The sequence below is a fragment of the Budorcas taxicolor genome, chromosome 17 (assembly GCF_023091745.1).
Source record: "Budorcas taxicolor isolate Tak-1 chromosome 17, Takin1.1, whole genome shotgun sequence".
Lineage (NCBI taxonomy): Eukaryota > Metazoa > Chordata > Mammalia > Artiodactyla > Bovidae > Budorcas > Budorcas taxicolor.
Window position 1 is genome coordinate 54,878,933 of NC_068926.1, and position 17,932 is coordinate 54,896,864.

The window sequence follows — 17,932 nt, forward strand, 5'->3', positions numbered from 1 at the left end:
CAGGATTTGAATCAGAATTTGAAGCGGAGTCCCTCTGACTCCTGCCCTGCTTCTTGTTGTGCCTAAACTGTACCTGTATTTGGTCTGAGAAAAATAGAGAGAATAACTGACTTTGCTTCCTTGATATCATTGCTGCTTCCAGCCACTCTGCTGGGGCCTTTGCCCCACTTCAGAGTTGGTGAAGCAGGTTTGGGAGGTGGAAGTGACTTGCCCAAAGACACGTGTGTAAGAAGGGGACAGCCAGGAGTTGCTGCTACATTTGAACTCATGTCTGACTTCAGACTCGATTTAGGTGTCTGACCGTGAGATAGCAGTTGATTCTGTGTCTACAGGTGGCAGAGCAGTGATTCAGACCCCTGCCTCTGGACCCAGTGCTCTTTCCTCTGCCTTTGGCCAAAGAAATTGCTGCCCAGAGAGGGAGAGAGCAGGAAAGAAGAGAGATTTGAGGAACAGGAGGTGTCCCCAGAGTCTAGCTTTGGGCTGACTAACTTACTGCAATCAGCTTGGGTGCTGCCCAGAGCCGTATTCTGGTCCCGGGGGCGCTCAGGCTTGGAACTGGGGTTGGTGCATACACAAAGTGCCCACCAGGTGGGGCTTTAGCTAAAGGCCGTACTCCATGAGGCCCCAGGAGAAACCTTGCTGCCCTACCCTGGGAAGTACACTGGCCACACGCACCGTGTATCTGTATGGTATACCCGTCCACGTGCACACGCAGGCTGTGCAAACCTGTGTGTGAGTATACAAGTGTGTTCCAGAAAATCTGTTTCTGGCTTGTGTGAATAGATGTGTGCACTGGCATGTAGACGTGTGTGTGTGTGCATGCCTATGTCCAAACAGTGTGAGTGCAGGCGTGTACACACGCGCAACTATGTACACGTGTGTGCGTGCAAGAGGGTGTGGTCGGTTAGACCCTGACCGGAGGTCCTCAGGATCGTTTTAAAGTCTCTTTCTCAGACTGGAGGCAGGGGTTGGAACAGATGACTTCTCAGTGTCCTTGATGCCTGGCACATTTGCCAAAGACCTTGATGGACACCAAGGATTCGCAGCAAGAAAGGTCACGGTAGGAGGGCCAGATTTATTTACTGGGTCAGGGAGTGTTTGAATCAGAGGGGCTTTGCTCCCCCTAGATGCTGAGTTCTTTAGTCCACAAAGGTTTCTGAGACTGGAGGGATGGGGACCCAGCCTTCAAAAGAGAGCTTGTAGAACCTTCATTCTGGACTCTCAGAGCTCTAGACAGTGTGGCTAAGACTGTGGGTACAAGGAGAGCTGACTCTTGGATCCAACCCTGACTCAGCTCCTCATCAGTGGAGAAGTGAATTCAAAGCCCGTCAGAGGAATTAGAGGCAGCTGAGAAAGGGAAGAGGGTGGCATTCAGGGTTGAGAACCTAAGCCCCAGCATCAAACAGAACAGGATTTGACCCCTAGCCGTGTTGCTTACAGGCTGGATGACCTTGGGCTAGTCACTTGCCCTCTCTGAGCCCCCACTTCCTCAGCTATTAGAGGAAGGAAATGGCCATACTTACCTCCAAGTGCTGTTACAAGGAGGAAATTAGATAATGGGCAGAGCGAGCCTGGCTTGTGGAAAACAGGCCATAAACGGCAACATTATCATTATTTTTTGATCCTATCGGGCCAAGTGGATAATTTTTTTGGTTCATGGGAGCCAAGAGCTAAGAAATCAGAAGCTCCAAGGAGGCTGAGGGAGTGGTATCTGAGGGACTGGCTGCCAAGGTGGTAAACACAGACCCTGCTGGGTCTGATTTGTCTGAATGGCATCTTCTAGAAGCACCTTCATTCACTTCCCTCCTGCCCTGAACTTAAACAGCAGGAAAAACTAGAGCTAGGGTTAAGGGTTTTTCAGCAAAGCTACCAAAAGGTACAGGTTTTCCCACCCAGCCTCCAAACCATGCTCAGCCATTTTCCTGTTGAGCGAACTTGGGTGAGCTAGGCTGTCTCTTTGAGGCTCAGTTTGCTCATCTGTAAAATGGACGTAGACACGATAGATTGTGAAATTTGCCTAGAATGTTGGTGAAGCCCCCAGTGTATAGTAGGCACCGTTGTGACAATGATGATGACAATGTGATGACTGGACAGGGTGAAAAGAGAAGTGTAAGCATTCACATCTCCCCGTCTTACTCAAGGAGATAAATAACTCTTCTGTCTTTTTGTTTAGCTACTGGATGGTATTTTGCTGATTAGATGAAACATGAGGACCTCAGATTTGAAAACGAGGGAGAAACCAGAGCAGGAGAAGGGATGGAAATGGAGGAGAGAGAGAAAGAACTGGGGAAGATAGGAGCTGAGAGTGCGTGATGAGTGAGAGAAGATGGATGAGCCAAATAAGATGAGAGACATTAAAAATAGAAATTGGAGTGGTTGCTTTAATGAAGGGAACTTTGGGAAAGAAAGAAGCAAAAAGGATTTTAAGGCATTAAGCTCTTCATGCCCCACCCCTTAAGAAAGTCTGCTTTTCATTGAAGCTGTAAGGGTCCAGTCTGTGGAGTTTTATTTGGGTGGATGGATGGTGCTGGAGGTCTCTGATGCTCTTTTTGGGGCACAGGGAAGATCCATGGCTGTCCTTGACTGTTCATAGACCTGGAAGCCAGTGGAGGAATTGGTGCCCTCATGGGCATGAAGCCAAGTAGGGCCACTTGAGCTAGATATGTGGCATCTAGGAGAGATGGAGAACCAAATGGGTGCCCTCATTTCTGTGGTGGTTATCTCAGGTGACTTAGATCACGTCCACTTTGCACACCTTGGTGCTGAAATAGGGGTGCAGAATTAGAAGGCAGATTTCTGCCCTGGAGCCAGCTTCTTTGGGGCTTAGGGAAGCTGTGTACCGGAAGAAGAACCTGTGCCATTGGGGAGCGGAGTTCTTGAAACTCTAGTTAGCTAATGTTTCTAAGTCTCTTGGAAGCTGCCAGGTGCCAAGTGGTTTTTCATTCTGGAGATAAGAATGTGCAGCCCTGGTTCTGGCCAGGACTAAAAGGTTCCCTGGGTAATTACGTGACCAGAGCTATTGGGATGCTTAAAAAACAACAACAGCAAACAGACATAGCATAATAAAGTCAGCTTAATAAGGATATAATTTTCATTTCAGATGTTCTGTGCTTTTGGAAAAAGGGGAATGGGTTGAGTTTCTTTAAATTCATTAGAGTGCAGACCTCTCCACCTGGAGCTGTTCTTTGTGTATAGTGTGAGGTAGGGATCTAATTCTATTTTTTCCCACCTGCATAGCCAGTTGGCCCAGCACCATATTGAAAATGAAGTCTGTCCTTTCCCTACTAGTTTATAATGCCAGTTTTGTCATCTGTTTTGTGAGTTCATTCTATATCGGTGTGAATTTGTGTCAAAACTTTTAATTTTGTCACCTGAGTCTATTTGTCTGTCCTTCTGCTCCCTGTCTTTATTATAACAGCTTTATGATGAGTCTTAATATATGATAAGAAAAGTTCCCTCATCTTACTATTCTTCACATTTACCCCAGCTATTCTTGGTCCTTGCATCTTTGTAAGAATTTTAAGATGGGCTTGTCAAGTTCTATGATAAACCTTATTGAAATTTTGATTTGAATGGTCTTAAATTTATGGATTAATTTGGAGAGAAATGACATCTTTACCATATTACATCTTCCAGCCCATGAACTTAGGCTGTCTTTCTATTTAATCACATCTTCTTTCATAGATATCTCAAGTGAATGTGGTATTGTGGTATGTGTATCAGAGGCCCAGGAAAAAACAGATCCCCTCCACCCCAACTGAATTAAGATTCCTGATGAAAAAAATAATTTGTACTCATAAAGGAAATGATAATATGGAAATTATGAGACCTCTAAAACCATTTTTCAGAGCTAATGTCTGTTAACCAATTGATATCTAATTTTCCTTAACTTTTTTCTGTGTCACATTTTAAGCAAATATTTGTTAATACTGTTGGCATTATCTGTTTATGTTTACTTTACCATATATCCTAAACATCTCTTCATTCAACACATATACACACAACTCTTATCTTTCTGTCTCCCCCTTTTTTTCTATTTTATTTTAAAATTATTTTAGACTATTTATTATTTATTTCTTTTTGGCTGGGCTAGCTCTTCGTTGCTATGCACAGGCTTCCTCTAGTTGCGGCAAGTGGGGGCTACTCTGGTTGCGGTGTGCTGGCTTCTCGTTGCAGTGACTTCTCTTGGTGTGGAGCACAGGCTCTAGGGCGTGAGGGATCAGTAGCTGTGGCACATGGGCTTAATTGCCTTGCAGCATGTGGAAGCTTCCTGGTCCAGGGATCAAATTTGTGTCCCCTGCATTGGCAGGCAGATTTTTAGCCACTGGACCTCCAGGGAAGTCCCCTCATCTTTCTTAATAATTGAATAATATTCTCTGGTTCTCTGGTAGATGTACTGGCCAGTGTGTGCGTGTGTGCTATAAGTTGCTTCAGTCATGTCCCACTCTTTGCAACCCTGTGGCCTGTAGCCTGCAAGGCTCCTCTGTGCATGAAATTTTACAGGCAAGAATACTGGGGTGGGTTGCCATTTCCTTCAGGGGATCTTCCAGTGATTTGATTTCCAGTGATTTGATCTTTCCAGTGATTTGATTTGAAACCTGGGGATCAAGCCAGTGTCTCCTGCACTGGCAGGTGCATTGATCAAGGTCCCAGACCCCCCAAAAAATATCACCTGAAAATTTTCATTTGCAGAGGCGTGTGTTAGGGAATGTTAAGGCACCCAGATGCTGGCAAGAGAGAGCCATGTATACCTCAGATCTGAAGAGATGTGAGGAGAGAGAAGTTACTGGGGCCCTGTGGCAGCAAGGGAGGGACAGCCTGACAGGGGTGGTGACTGTGGAAAGCCCCAGCCACTGCCCAGGCTGCAGTGAAATAGGGAGGGAGTAAATATCCCAGCCTTTCTCTGGGCCTTCTTTTCTCTTACCAGGGCCTCCCACTGTCCACACCCAGCTAGAAGCCAGGGAGCATGGAAGCCTGGGATGTGTAGTCTATCGGGGTCAGAGTCCCGGGACACTGGGCAGGGCAAGAGGAGAGTGAGTGGGGAAAGGGAACAGAAGGAGAATCATTAGCACAGCAAGAATGCACTATCATTTGTTTCGTCTCCATGTGAGGGGAATCGGGCCCAGGGAGCCTGTCCCTCTTGTGTTGTTCCTCTCCAGTTTAATTGGTAATTGAGAGTTGGCACATAGTTAAGGCTTCAGCCCTTGTTTTCTGGGCATCTGCTTTTCCTCTCCATAAGAGGCAGGGTGGGCTCAGAGGCAATGAGCCCCCAGGCTAATGTGAGTGAGCTCCGGGGTCAGTGCTGGTTCCGCCACCTTCACAACCATGTGACCATGAGCCAGCCCCTGCCTGTCTCAGGGCCTCATTCTTTCCATCTGCAATGTGGGAATGCAGATCTCTGTCCTGTTCATTGTGAGGCCAATAATAATGAAAGCTACTGAATGCAACATGTTTACGTAGTTTTACATAGACTAACTCACTTAATCTTTATCACTTAGTACGGTTATTAGCACTAGTGTACACATGAGGAAAATGAGGCACAGAGAGGTAAACTAACTGGCTTAAGGTCACAGCGCTTGTAAGTGGCCTGCCGGAATTCGCATCTAGACAGTCTGGCTCCAGAGTCACTCTCCTAACCACAGTGTTATTCAAATGATTTATTTATAAAGCGTCCAACAGCCTGTGCTGTGTGAGCTTAGTCGCTCAATCGTGTCTGATTCTTTGCAACCCCACGGACTGCAGCCTGTCAGGCTCCTCTGTCCATGGGGATTCTCCAGGCGAGAATACTGGAGTGGGTTGCCATGCCCTCCAGGGGATCATTCCAATCCAGGGATTGAACCCAGGTCCCCCGCATTGCAGGCAGATTCTTTACCCTCTGAGCCACCAGGGAAGCCCAAGAATGCTGAAGTGGATAGCCTATCCCTTCTCCAGGGGATCTTCCCACCCCAGGAATCAAACTGGGGTCTCTTCTTTGCAGGTGGATTCTTTACTAGCTGTGCTATCATTGAAGTCTGTCCAACAGCCATTAGTAGGTGCGTAATAGTGGTGATGGTTGACAGCACTGTGTCAAGTGTTATGCACCTAAGGGACTGCTGGCTTGGTTCTACAGCCAGTCACTTTAGCCCCTGTGTCTGAGACCTAACCATGGGCCAGCCTCCAGGGACACACCCTTGCAGGTGTCGGCCGGACACTCTGATATCCCTTACTCCTCTCCCAGGGCTGTTGAAAACTTCCAGATGAATTTGGAGTCTCTACTTTAGTCTTTCCTCCTGCCCGACAACTGTTGTAGGGAATGTGGAGCTACTGAAGGACATTTTCTTTTGTTTCAGCTTTGATGCTGGGGATTTCGCATATCATTATGTTCATGGCTAAGGACCTGCCATTATCTTCCCTGGGATTCTTGCACAGTTTATGAATTTCCTAAAGGATCTGGCTCTCTCTCTGCTTGTGCTTTCAGGATAGGCTGCTCCAAGCCACCCTCTGCTTCTTCTGGGATGGGGAAAGGATGTCTTCTTTGCCATTGTAGTACTCATCCTGATGTGTGGGCCTTTGAGAATTAGGAATCAACCAGCAACCTGCTTAAGTTGTTGAGTATCCGTGTGTATGTGTGTTTGTGGCAGGGAGAGTGTGCTAAGAACACAAAAAAACAGCTTTTCACAAAAATATTTAATATTTTATTACTTTAGTTCCCAAATCCAAGGCTGATTGTTTGCTGAAAAAGTCTGAGTTTGCTGGTCTTTCATTAAGGACCATCCATAATAATATCATTTCCTTGGCTAACTCCATTCAGGGGGTAAACACTTAACTGCTTAATTCATTATTGCTGAGCCTGAGACGGTAACAGATGCCTTAGGAACATAAGCCCCCACATCTAATAAGGCACAGGCTCACGATGCGCTTGGAATATGGTGGGGAGAGACGGCTGAAATTTATTTTGTGAATAAAGCAATAAGCCACTAAGCAAAGCTAATATGTTTCAGCCCAGACAGAAAGACACGATCATTCAGTATTTATGTAGCAACCCTTTCCTCAGTGGGACTGCAAGTTTCTACCATTAAAATTGTCGGGATTCTTCAGAGACCCACTGCATTAAGTCATTTAAAAATATCACAGACTTAAAACAATCTGAATTATTGGATTTTCTCGCTGCTCCTCAGTAAGCATATTTGCTGTGGCAATTTCCTGCTCGGTCAAAGGTGCAGCCTACGTCAGTCAGGAAAGTAGAAAAGTTCCATGCAGAATTTTTATTTGGAAGTCCAATAGTCCCTAACAGTTGAGACAAAGTCAGACATAAATTTAATTTATTGTGGTTTTTTTTTAACTTTGTCTTTTGACATAATTTCAGATTCCCAGAAAGGTTGCAAAGAAAGTGCCAAGAATTTCTGTGTACACTTCCTCTGGAGTCCTCAAATGTTAACATTTTGCAACATTTGCTATATCATTCTTTCTATACGGATAGATTTTGATAAACAGATGCATATTGCTTTTGTCTGTACTGTTTGAGAGCTAGTTGCAGGCATGATGGCTTTCCCTTTACTCCTGAATACTTTAATATTCTCTCTGAGGGACATGTTGTTATATAGCCACAGTGCAATGATTAAAATCAGGAAATTAACATTGATACAATACTATTATCTAATCTGTTGATTTATTCTAACTTTGCTGTTGGCTCCAGTTAATGCACTTTCTAGTAAAAGAAAACCCAGGATCATATATTTTAATCGCTTGTCAAATCTTTTTTGCTTTCTTTAATCTAGAATAGTTCCCCAGTCTGTGTGTGTTTCATGTGACATTGACATTTTTAAAGAGACTAGATGTTTATTTTCTAGAATTACCCCTCCATGTGGGTTTATCTGATATTTCTTCACAATTAGATTCAGATTATGCACAAATACCACAGAAGTTGTGGTGTATCCTTCTCCGTACATCATATCAGGAGGTATATGATGTCAGTTCCGTGACTGCAAAGTCAGATATAAATTTACACTTGATCTTAGCCAAAAGGCCGAAAAGCAATCAGATATAAATTTAAAATAATCTTTCATCAAAACCTTGATTTGTTAAAAATTGCTTTGAAAGGTTTCACACTCACTCCAGATTTTCTACTACAGGTCTTTAAAAAACAGACTCAAAGACAAGGAAGCTGCAAGCTTTACAGATGCTCAGGAGAAAATGTAGCCATTAAAAAAAATTGCCATGCGATAGTTATGAAATTTCCCTAAATTCATTTTGCAGAATGAGAGCTGTAATTTAAACGTGAAGTTATCGAGAGCTGAGATAAACCACACATCACGTGCAATTTAATCTGGCAAGGAAACAGGCCACTCGGAATTGCTAACTAGGCCTAATTCATTACATCTTGGTGAACGCTGTACTTCTGGTCTTATGAGTCTTTCAACTTGCGCATTAATATATTTACCCAGGCCTTATGGAAAATGTATGGGGATGGTAACAGAAATACTGTATCCTTGTTTAAATCACATTACATTTTTTAAACCGCTCGAGTGATTGCTTAGAAAGATCACACCTTCTTCTGAAGCATTTATGAAACAATTATTTACATTACATTAAAAACTTTAATTGCCTTGAAGCACGTGTTCCAAGACACAAATATTGGAAAATCATCAAAAATATCCATCACGATTCTTTCTTCTTTACAACTCTTCTAAACTTTATCTTTTTTATAACCCTCTGTATTGATCTATTGTCCCAGACCAAGAGTGATGTCAGAAGTCCAAGCTGGGTCATAAAAAGAGAATATAATTTCCATTTGCTGTCTATAAAAGCAAATCTTGCCCAGAGAAAAAGGGGTTGGGGAATGTCTCCTTTTTTGGGGGGTGGGGTGGGGCAGAGGCTAGGGTAAGATTGGTAGGGGGACATGTCAGAAAGGGTGACTGCTGGGTCAGGAGAAATGTTAGTTATGAAGGGGGTTGGGAGGTCTGAGTTCCTCCTGGGTGGTGGGTGTAGGACCTTGGGAGGAGACTGGGGACTTCTCCCTTGCAGAGGCAAGATGATGGAAAAAATGTAAAAGAAATCTAGCCACCCATGCTGTCCAGCGTCTGAAAAATTGCAGAAGACCAGAATTTCCCTCCAGCTGGGCTAAAGACTCTCTCCCAAAAGACAATCATAATAAAGGAGGCCCATACTGGGAAGAAGCCTGGGGTCCCCAGCTAGGCTAAGGACCCCGGAATAATGACTGTAACAGTGGCAGAGACGTCTGTAGCTGTTAATGATCCAGAGCTAGGCTAGGCCCCCCTCAACATATAACGATAAAAGCGAACCCACTGTAGGGGGAGAAACCATTCCAGAGGTTTGGCTAAGAACCCTCCCCAGTAATGGGAACAGTAAAATGACCTCCCATTCTAAAGTTGTGAGGAGCCCATGTAACTGTACTAAAGGCTCCTGAAAATAGTAACAAGAATCTCTATTGCAGAGGACCCCCGGAAAGAACCCAGTGCTATGACCAAGACAAGACATCGCCTCCTAATAATATAACTCAATAATGGCGTGGACCCTGCGCACAGCAGTGGTGACATTTCCGACAACTCAGTGGCGCCCCCGGGCGGCTGCCACCCGCCCACTGGCCGGCTCCCAACAACCCGCCGGCAGGGTAGTCTACGCAGCTCTAGCTGGCGGCTGCTACCCTCGGATGCGAAGCTTAGCTGGCTGGCGAAGGAGCGGCGGCAGCCCGAGGCACGTGTTGTGTGCTCCGATTGCAAAAGAAAAAAAAAAATGCATTGCAAACTATTAACTTTTTTTTTTTAAGTATGCATTGCCGGGGATGGGGGATAGACAGGTGCGAGGCGAGGGTAGGCGCCCCACGCACCCGCCGCCTCCTGCCCCCGCAAACTTCCCTTTGCATTGATCAGCACGTTACGTCAGTATTGATAAGTTTGCAAAAAGCCAAAGTCAAGTGCAATCGCGCGGCACACCGACCCCGGACTTGGGGGGGGACATGCAACGAGCGCTCCGCGGGCCCGGGAGCCGGCTGCAGGCAGGGCAGCGGCGGCGCCAGCGCCTCTCGGAGAGGCTGCCTCCCCCCCCCACTCCTCTCCTCCCACCCCATCCCCGGCCGCCTCCCCCGGGCGGGCGCCGAGCTCCCCGCCCCGCGCCCTCCTCCCGCGCCCTCCGGGGGTCGGGGGGGGCGCACGGCTGCCGGGCCCGGCGGCGGCGGCGGCGCGGCGGCGCCGAGGGGCAGCGGGTGGCAGGAGGCCGGGGGGCGCCCGAGGGGCCCCGGGCGGTGGCGCGCAGGGCCCGGACTGCCGGCGGCGGCCCCGGGGCTGGGGGGAGTCCAGCCCGGATATTGAGTGCAGCCATTGAGAAAAGCCAAACTCTTGTGTGTGTGCGTCTCGAATAGCCCCCAAGATGGCCGCCAATGTGGGATCGATGTTTCAATATTGGAAGCGATTTGATCTACGGCGACTCCAGGTTAGTGCGGGCAGCACCGGCCGCGCGGCCGTGGGGAGCCCTCGGGCGCGCCCTGGGCGCACTGGGGAGGTCCCCGGGAGGGCGGTCGGGCGCCCTGGGGAGGCGGGCGGCGGCTGCTGGAGCTCGCAGGGGCTCGACTGCCCGCTGCCTATCGATAGGTATTAGGAATTGATCTCGCCGCTGCTCTTTGTTCGGTTCAATCATCGATTAGCCGCTGCGACCATGGAGAAGCGCTAGTGAGCCCGTGGCCCGGGGAGCGAGCCGCCGGGTGAGCGGCGGAGTGAGGCGCGAGGAAGGCAGGGTCTGCGGTCCCAGGCAGGGGGCTGCAGGCGGGACCTCGGGCAACCCCCCTTGCGCCGCACTTCGCGCGCCTCCCAACTTCGCGGCGCCCGGGGAGGCCGCGAAGCGCGCCGCGTGCCTGTCCGCGCCCGGCTGGGGCTCGGGCGAGGGAGGGAGGGAGCTGGCGGCTGGGAGGAGGAGGAGGAGTGGGGGGGAGGCATCCGGGGTTGGCTAGGAGGCGGCTCCGCGCCCCGCCGCCCGCCAGCACCTCCGCCGCTGCCGCCCGCCTAGCTGCGCAGCCCGGACGCGCCGCCACCCAGGGGCCGCTGCTGCCGCCCCAGCCGCTGCAGCCACCGCCGCCGGACTGGCCGCCTGCACCGGCAGACCTCTCCTCGGGCCGGGTTCTCGGGGTTCGTCTTTGCCTCTTGCTTTATCCCCCTCGCCAACCTCTTTCCAAGTCTAGGTGGGGACTGGCGGTGGTGATGGGCCCGGGGCGCGCGCAAGTTTGCGCTCCTGCCTCAGGGGCCTTGGAGAGCCGGGAGCTGCGCAGAGCAGGTGACTTCGGGCTCTCGGGCCCACTGGAACTTTTAAATAGGAGATTCCCTCGCTGTTTTCTGCCTCCTGCTTTTCCTCTCGGCCACTCCTCTCTTTCCTCCTCTCTTTAGTCTCTTCTCTTTTCCCTCTCCCTCCCTGGGGCGACTCCCTTCCAAACTCCAGCACTTTATCCCTGTTCCACCTTTTTCTGGGAGTCTGTGTGTCTCCTCCAGATTTGGGGGTTATTCTTGCTGACCCAATAGGAGACTGGGCCGCGGGGTGGAATCTCGCAGAGAACTGCGCACAGAAGGCACAACGCTAGCCTCTGTCCTTTCCCAGGTGCTCCAGGATGCTCCTGACAAGCCCCCAATCCCAGGAGTCTCACCGAGGTGCGGTGGGAACAAGGGGCGGGGAAGTGGTGTTGGTTACCGGGAGATTGAAGCATCCTGCCTTGGCCTTGACATTCTTGGAAGAAGGGAGAGCATCAGTCTGGAGATAAAAAAGGACCCGCTTTTTTTTTTTTTTAAATCCGCCTGCAAATCTCGTTAAGTTTCTTCTGATAAGTGGTTCCAGTGCCCCCCTCCTCCTGGTGGCTTCCCAACCCCCCTCCTTTCTAACCCCTCACTGCCCGCAGGCCCCCTCCTTCAAAGCCAGTGAGCTGGAGAGAAAATCGGGGCACTCAGGCATGCAGTTAATAACTGCAAGTGCCTTGCAATTCCAGGTCCTCACTCGAGTTGGGGCTACAGTTTGGTGGCCATCTGAGGCGGGCAGGGCTGTGAGCTGTGGTTGCTGTTTTAAATGATGCTAAAGTGGCCTTTCTGGAAGAGTGGGGGATGGGGGAGGGAGAGGGAGAGAGAGAGAATGGGAGAGTTGGGCAGCCACATTGGGCTTGGCACGAAGGCCAATGGTAATCGTATTCCCTGCTAATGTTTGTAAATGAGACCCGGGCACGGCTGGGGGACAGCGTCTTTATTTATGATTGATGTTCTGTAACATAAGGAATGACAAGAACGTGGCAGACAAGAGGAGAGGAACCAGAAGGGCTGGCGAAAGCCCTTTGCAGGGTCCTATTGTTATTCTGGGCTGGAGAAAATTTCCGCGGCGAGATTTACAGCGCTGGTATTTGCTCCCGGTTGGCCGGAATGTCAGTTAACACAATTTTCATTAGATAACTCGTTTTCAATCCGGGGAGCTTGGGCTGCTACCGGGAGGTGGAGTGAGACCTGGGCTGGGTGCTGAGGGGTGGGTGCGGCTCCCAGGGGGCTGATTTCTGAGCTGGAGTGGAGGGGGTGTTGAACCTCAAGTCTCTCCTGTCTCAGGCTCAGGGGTCTTTTGTGGAGCTGTTGAGGTCACCCAGATCTTGATTCCAGTTGGACTCCCATTGATCTGGGAACCCTTTGTTAGGGTTTTAGAAGATGCTGAGGTGAGAAAGCAAATTTGAACTGGAAAGGGTGAAGATGGGGGTGATGGAAAGCCTTGTTCAGGTGATGGGAAAATAGAGCCAGGACCTCTCCCTGCACAGGGTATATACTTAGGGTGCAGGAGGGAGGGATATGTTCATTAAAACAATGGCTGGTGTGTTTGACACAAAAGGAGAGGGCTCTGGGGAAAGGGTTAACCTCATTTACATGGATATTAAGTGGGGGGTGGGTTGTCCCTTTGGGAGTTTGAAAAGCTGTACACTTTAAGAGAACAGAGGTACATGTGGCAGCGGTGTACAAACATTGAGGCCCTCACATCTGCCGTGGTCTCCACCCTTGTCCTGAAATGTTCAGGTTTTCCCCTGCCCAACAGTCCTGCGCCCCCAACCCAGCCCCATATTCTCACTGATGGGATTTTTGTTGGAAACGGATTATGAGCCTAAGCACTTTCGCCTCGGATCATCTCTTGTGCATAACGCTAATGACTCCTGTGCCACACTTTTATTTTCATTTTTTTCCCCTTCCCACTTTCCGTTTACAGGGGAGATAGCTAGAAATGAAAACTTCAGCTGGCTCGTTCCAAGATCTGGGTAGGAAAGCTGGACCCCCACTGCAGGCCCCATGCAAGCCAAGAGCTTTGGGCTCACTTGTCCCATGGCCCCGGATGTTTGTGAGTGTGAGGAGGTGTGTATAGCTTCGATTCAGTGGTTTCATGCAGCCTGGTCGCTGAGCGTTGGAGTGGCCAGGGCAGCAAAGGCGGCCCATGTCCCCAGGCCAGACCATGCTACCAACGCCACTCCGATACTGGCAAGAAAGGTGACCTTGTACTGGCCCATGCACAGCCCTCTGGAAGTATATATTTTTCAAATATAGAAGCAGTCTGGTTATTATTCCTTCCAGTGCCATCTCTGGGCACAGTGGGGCTGTTTTCCTAGGATGGAAGTCTGTCAGCAGTCTTAAAGATGGTGAAGATGCTGTGACATTTGGTACCCTGCTCCAGGATCCCTGAAACTGCTTCCCTCTTTCTTTGCTGCTGGTTTTTCTCTCGGCTGCTGGCAGTCCAGGAAACGAGAAGAAATAAAATTCTATCCCAAAGTTAATGCTAGGCATATTTCATTTGGTTATAAGATTGCTTTATGGTGAACATTACTAATGCAGTATTTTTTTATGGCTTTTCTGTATATAGTCGTCGTAACTGGATTCATACCTTTATGATTTTCTTTTTCTGCTTTACTTTGCCACTTTTTAAAATGATGCTCTGGGTCCCGTCTCTCGTGATATCTTTTTTTTTTCCTTCAAAGAGTGTTAATCAAGCTAACAAGAGTTGGTGCTCAGTCTGAATGCACATCTGTTTCTTGGGAGGAAAGAGATTGACTGGAAGGATCACACTGTACGCACTTGGGAGGAAAAGGCAAATTCTGCTTGGGGTGTGAGCCTTTAGGGAGGAAAACTGATGGGTCCTCAAATGAGATAAGCTGGACTTTTTGTAAGGAGTTTTGGAGAAACTTCTAGGAAGGCTCAATTTCTTGGCGTACGGGAGATGGGACTTGATGGAATGTTTTTCTCAGCTCAAAGTTTAGAAAAGAGCGTGGATGTGATTAAAATATTATAACCTTATGATATTCTGAAGTGCATAAATTTTACATATCAGCCACAGAGAGTTTAGACATCCATTAGAGCCTCTGACAGCTTGACTTATCTAAATGTGCTATCATTTAACAATGTGTCAAAATTCCTCCTTCTTTAGATGACAGCAGTAAATAAGCTATCAGCCCTGTTGGCGGAATCCTAACTTTGGAAACTTCACTGTAATAGAATTGCTGCCGAGGTGCGAGCATGAGCAGACCAGGCTTGGGGCGGCCCGGGCCCAGGCCCATGAGATGGACTGGCATTAGGTGAAGGCTGTGGGAGGTTGGAGCGGGAGGAGAGGGAGTGGTGGGAGACAGAGGGACGAGGGGAGATTTCTAGCAGCAGCTCTGTGAATGTGACCAAACCATTGGCCAGCCCCCTGGACCCTTCCAGGTCCAACCAGTGGGTGAGCCCATTCCATCTGCCTCTCCAATGCATTGCAAGCCACACCCTGTGAACCTATTTTGCAGAAGGAGCTAGAAACAGGTGTTGAGAATTTATATAAAGAACCCAGCAGTCTTTTCTGGGCATCCCAAAATTCTGAATTTCTCAACTCGACAGAAATTGCTTCCCAAAGATGGGCCTCTCTTTGAATGCTGAAAGAAAAATGAGCAACGTCTCATCCTTGACCGCTTTTGCTGTTGGAGGTCTCGAAGTTTCTTTTATTAATACCTGAATTCACTGTAGAAAATTGTGAAACCACGGACAAGCCTAAAGAAGCAAATCAGCGTCTCGGTGGGTTATTTCAGATGAGCACGGTGCTATTTTGACCAGAGGGAACAGCTTTTCTGATGATGGTGGTGTTTTATTTTTTCTTTCCTTTCCTTTTTCTTTCTTTCTTCTTTTTTTAAACTCATCTGTTAAAGGGAGGATTCTGTCTTCGAACTTGACATTCTGTTGTGGTAACCTTTCTTCCGTCAGATAGAATTTCAAACGTGAGCACCTCAGCCGGTGCTAAATTTGATCCTGGATGATGGTCGAGGTGGCTATCCAAAAACTATGGTTTTCTCTGTTGCTTTCTGAAAGGGCTGAATTTGTGGTGGCTTCCAGTTATCTAACTCAGACTGAGCCTGGCAGAGTTTGAGTGTGGGAAGGGGACTGAGGTAGTGGCCTGCCTTTGTTTCTGGCTTAGGAAATCAGGGTTCAGTCGTCTGTTTGATTTTTCTGTCTGGGGGATGCCCTTTCTTAATGACAGTGGCTTATATCAAAGGTGTCAGGGAAGGTGGAAGTAGTAGGCAGAGGGGAAGGGCCCCAAGAGCAGCTAAGAAGTACAGTCTCTAGCACTCCTGGGTGAATCCCCTAACATTCCAAGTCTCCCATTTCTCAGTCCATCACATAGACTGGTTGTGCTCATCTGGTTTGCTGTACTCGTTGCTGTAAAGGGAAGGATGCTGACATACTTTGTGTGCCAGTTAAATGTATTGCCTTTTCATGACCTCAGGGCCCATTTTGGCAGTGATGAGGAGCCATTGGCCTCTTGAGCAAAATTTTGAGACCAAAAAAATCATGTCTGGAATGGAGTTCTTGGTTTCTAAGCCTTGAGGATCCCTTCAGAAAATGGTTTGTAGTGTTTTGTAGGATATGAACAATCAGTTCCTATCATACTTAATTTAAAAATCCAGGGTCCTTTCCCCTGATTGTAAGACTCCAGGTAGTCGAGCCCCGCCCTCCCCCCCCCCCCCCCAACCCCGCCGTTATCCTTCTGACTTCATCTCCAGCGTCTCTCCTCTCCTTACTCTGTTCTAGGCACAGTGGTCTTTTGGTCCCTCGTCAAGCACATTCTTACCTCAGGGACTTTGCACTTGCAGTTCCCTCTGCCTGGGATGCTTTTTCTCTTGATCTTCCCATGGCTGGCTCCTTTGTGGTCTCACCCCAAACACCTGAAGAAGCTTCCACTACCCTTTAATGTGCAAATGTGCTTCCCCTTCTTTAAGGAAGGTGTTTCCCTGAAGGTTTCAACCTCATGACCTTCCCAGGGGTGGCTTCTCTCTAGGCTTTTTAAAAACCATCTAGGTCTGCCATCAGGGTTGGCAAACTTTCTGTAAAGAGGCGGATAATAATATGCTTTTGCCTTTGTGAACCACGTGGTCTATGTTGCAAGCACGCAGTTTTGCCACCGTGGCATGAAAATAGCCATAGACAAGAAAAATGAATGTGAATGGTTGTGTTGCAGTAAAAGTTTACAGAAACAGGTGAAGGGCTGGATTTGGCCTGAAGGCCATTTGCTGAGTCTGGTCTACAGGTTTGTAATGATGGTGGTAGCATGGCTGAGGTGTTTACCTTTCCAGTTAAGAGTGTTAGGGTAGATCACATGTAGTTCCAGAAACTTGTTCTCTACCCTTTCCCTCAAGAGGGAAGTAGGAGGAGCCAAGACGGTGAGGTGCCCCTGTCTAGCTTCCAGTCCTGGCTCCATCACCTATTGGCTGTGTGAACTTTGGATGGGTCACTTAACCTCTCTAAGCCTTATTTCCTTGTCTCTAAATGGAACTAATAGTAATCTCCACCTTTTAGATTGTTCTTAAAGATTAAAGCACTTTAAATGTGAAAGTGCTTAGCACAGTTTGGGACACACAGTTACTGTTCCATAAGTGTTTTACTTCTTATTGTTGTTGGTATTTTTAGAGAGGAAGAGAGGAGTGAGAAAACCAAATGAGCAGTGGATCCTGGAATTTGCTGGCCTTGCAAGCTTGTTTTAGAGATTACTGGGCACTTTTTCTCTTCTCTCTTCCTCCATTGGGGGCTTACTATATTAATATATTACTAATATTATATGTGATGTCTTATATCTTGGGAGCTCAGACTACAGAGGTTGCAGGCTGGGAGCTATGTCTGGACCACGGATGTATCTGTCCAGATTAGTGCAATATTTAAAAACACTTTTTTTAATACAAGCTTCTCAGCATTTAAAATACAGAAGATGTTACCTAAGAAATTCAGATATCCAGTATCCTGTACAAGTCCAACACTCTGGTTGTGCTCAGTAGGGAAAGGAGACCTAGCGAGGGCATGGCATGCAGAGGGGACAGTGGTGCAGAGACCCTGGGCTGAGCGTCTGCAGTGGGTCAGACGGCTCCAGGGGCCATGAGGCAGGTACCTGTCAAGGCCACTGGCTGCCATTCTCCAAGTGCCAAATGTCAGACGAGGCTGCATTCTCAGAAAAACCGAAAGGCCCTGACCAGCTTCATGAAGACGCATGATTACCCTGCTGTCTCTGCTTTTCCTCAGTAGCTCAGTCACCCTCAAAATGGGCCAGCAGCTGCCCCCTCCTTCCTGGTCCTTTCCCTATGCATCCCCTCTGCCATCCTTCAGCTGAATGAAACAGCAATTCCAAGATACGCATTTGTCATTAAAAAGAAAGAAAGAGAAGAAAATCAATCCTCCAACCTCTTTGGCCTGAGCTGGTTGTCTGCCCCAGAAGCCCGGAGCCGAGCAGTGCTTAAGACTCTCTGAGCCGCCGTCGCTCAAACTCGACGGGGTAAGTGGCTCCCCGGGAACCATTATGGTCGATTGACTTGTCCAGCCAGCTGTTTGGAACGTGGGTGCTGCAAACAGAGAGACCACAGGGGTCACCAGGACAGCCAGGCCGAGTGCAGATTTCCTCAAGAGAGGCAGTCATGCAGAGGCACTCAGAGGCTGGGGGC

At 48.4% G+C, this 17,932-nt stretch overlaps 1 protein-coding gene across 1 annotated transcript in view; it reads left to right on the forward strand.

Annotated features, from left to right (window-relative positions):
- The first annotated feature begins 10,365 nt into the window (after nucleotides 1-10,365).
- The window catches only part of CUX2 (cut like homeobox 2), a 273,772-nt gene continuing 266,205 nt past the window's right edge, over nucleotides 10,366-17,932 (forward strand). Inside the window, exon 1 of the mRNA XM_052654859.1 lies at nucleotides 10,366-10,428. Coding sequence (XP_052510819.1) covers nucleotides 10,366-10,428 — 63 coding nt within the window. The remainder of the gene's footprint in view (nucleotides 10,429-17,932) is intronic.